Source organism: Bison bison, unplaced genomic scaffold (genome assembly GCF_000754665.1).
Source record: "Bison bison bison isolate TAMUID 2011002044 unplaced genomic scaffold, Bison_UMD1.0 scf7180017864330, whole genome shotgun sequence".
Taxonomy (NCBI): Eukaryota; Metazoa; Chordata; class Mammalia; order Artiodactyla; family Bovidae; genus Bison; species Bison bison.
Genome location: NW_011494902.1, coordinates 4,399,628 through 4,402,050, shown reverse-complemented (window position 1 = coordinate 4,402,050; position 2,423 = coordinate 4,399,628). Strand labels below are relative to the sequence as shown.

Below are 2,423 nucleotides of genomic sequence, written 5' to 3'. Positions count from 1 at the left end.
GGATGAGATGGTTCGATGGCATCACCGACTCAATGGACATGAGTTTGAGTAAACTCTGGGAGTTGGTGATGGACAAGGAGGCCTGGCGTGCTGCCGTCCATGGGGTGGCAAAGAGTCGGACACGACTGAGTGACTGAACTCAACTAAACTGATGAATCATGTACTGATTTCATTACTGTAGATAATCCAGTTACCTATTAAGTGTTAATAGTTGCTTGGTATTTTACAACCTCAACTGAAGTTATAAAGTAAGTATTCCACAAACTTCCTGACAGTTCCTTGAAGATGGAGCTGGCCTGGCATTTAGTCCTTACTGTCCTTTTAAGTTTTTCTTGCTGGGGTTTAGACTGGGACTCTGATAAAAATTTCATCTCAGCTGCTGGTCCTCTAACCAACAGCTTGCTACACAACCTGAGAGATCCCCTGGGAAACCAGGCTTCTCCCTTTGTAGCAGAAGATGAAGAAATTTACGTTTGTCGCCAGCCACTGCCTGCATTCCTGCCAGAGTACTTTAGAAGTGTCCGCGCCAGTATGATCACCCATTACAAAGTATTTCTGCCATGGGCACAACTTCTCCCAGAAGGAATCTCGGAGAACCCAGACAAGGAAACAGTGCTGTGCTATCGGCAACTGCTTGAGGCCCTCAAGACTGCTCAGCTTCAGCCCTTGGTGGTTCTACACCACCAGACCCTCCCTGCCAGCACTCTCCAGAGAACTGAGGCCTTTGCCGATCTCTTTGCGGCCTATGCCTCCTTTGCCTTCCACTCCTTTGGGGACCTAGTTGAGATCTGGTTCACTTTTAGTGACTTGGAGAGAGTGATCACGAAGCTTCCCCACCAGGAATCAAGATCTTCACGTCTGCAGATGCTCACTGATGCCCACAGAAAAGCCTATGAGATTTACCATGAAAAATATGCTTCTCAAGGTGAGTTCACACAACCCTGATGGCTGACCCACCAGCAGCCTTCATCATCCACCTTCATCCACCCTTCTTAAAGCAGGACTCAGCATTTCTTTCCACTTACTTTCAACAGTCCCCTCATAGCTATTTACAAGTGAGAAATTAATATCCTGAAGATTTCTTGGTGGAGGTAGGTAGGGGTGGTTTGCGTTGTACCATGCCCAACATCCCCTTTGAAAAATGTCTTTAAACCCTCCTTACCCAGTCTTGAGTCTACACTATTATCAATTATCTTTCTGTCTTTCCTTCTTCAGTCTTGCCTCCCTGACTCTCCCTAGGATTTCAAGATTGCCCATTTTCTTTCAGCCTCCCTGCTTTCTTTTTTACATTTTAATTTTTTATACTTTTTGACCATGCTGCGTGGCTTGGGAGACCTTAGTTCCCAGTGAGGGGTCAAAACCATGCCCCGTGTAATGGAAGCTCAGAGTCCTAACCCCTGGACCATCAGGGAAACCTTGAGCCTCCCCGTTTTTCTTATGTAAAGAGAATTACGTGCTCTAGTTGAAGCTTATATTCCAGCAGGGGAGACAAATACAAGATAAAATAACGATACGCTGATGGATAGTGAGAAGAACATGATTACAATTGTCCATATTCCTGCTTCATAGCTAATTTAAGCTTCCCATTCAGTAGGTCTGGACAGACTCAGGACATTGATTTTAATATATTCCCTAGATGAATCTGAGGTATACCAATTTTGAGAACCAATTAGATTAATTAGGTTAATTGGATTAGATATGCTTTCTAGTTTTTATTATATACTGTATATTTGTATACTTACTATATATCTGTATACTTGTATATTCTACTTTTTAAATTTATTTTTAATTGGACTTTACAATTTTGTGCTGGTTTTTTGCCGTACAATAACATGTATGTATACATGTAACATACTTGTATACATACTATATATCTGTATACTTGTATATTCTACTTTTTAAATTTATTTTTAATTGGACTTTAAAATTTTGTGCTGTTTTTTTTGCCGTACAATAACATGAATCCCATAAATATACATATTCCCCATCCCTCTTAAACTTCCCTCCCACACCATGTTCTACTTTTGAAACTTAACATATAATTAATATATTCTCATTTTATTTTTTTTTCTTTAATTTAATAATTTTAAAACATGTGTTCCGCATCCTGAACCCTCCTCCCTCCTCCCTCCCCATACCATCCCTCTGGGTCGTCCCAGTGCACCAGCCCCAAGCATCCAGCATCGTGCATTGAACCTGGACTGGCATCTCGTTTCATACATGACATTTCACATGTTTCAATGCCATTCTCCCAAATCTTCCCACCCTCTCCCTCTCCCACAGAGTCCATAAGCCTGTTCTATACAACAGTGTCTCTTTTGCTGTCTCGTATACAGGGTTATCGTTACCATCTTTCTAAATTCCATATATATGCGTTAGTATACTGTATTGGTGTTTTTCCTTCTGGCTTACTTCACTCTGTA

At 41.5% G+C, this 2,423-nt stretch overlaps 1 protein-coding gene across 1 annotated transcript in view; it reads left to right on the top strand.

Annotated features, from left to right (window-relative positions):
* Positions 1 to 285: 285 nt before the first annotated feature.
* LCT (lactase) overlaps positions 286 to 2,423 on the top strand; it is a 52,258-nt gene continuing 50,120 nt past the window's right edge. The window contains exon 1 of the mRNA XM_010853668.1: positions 286 to 925. Within this exon, the coding sequence (XP_010851970.1) occupies positions 286 to 925 (640 nt within the window). The remainder of the gene's footprint in view (positions 926 to 2,423) is intronic.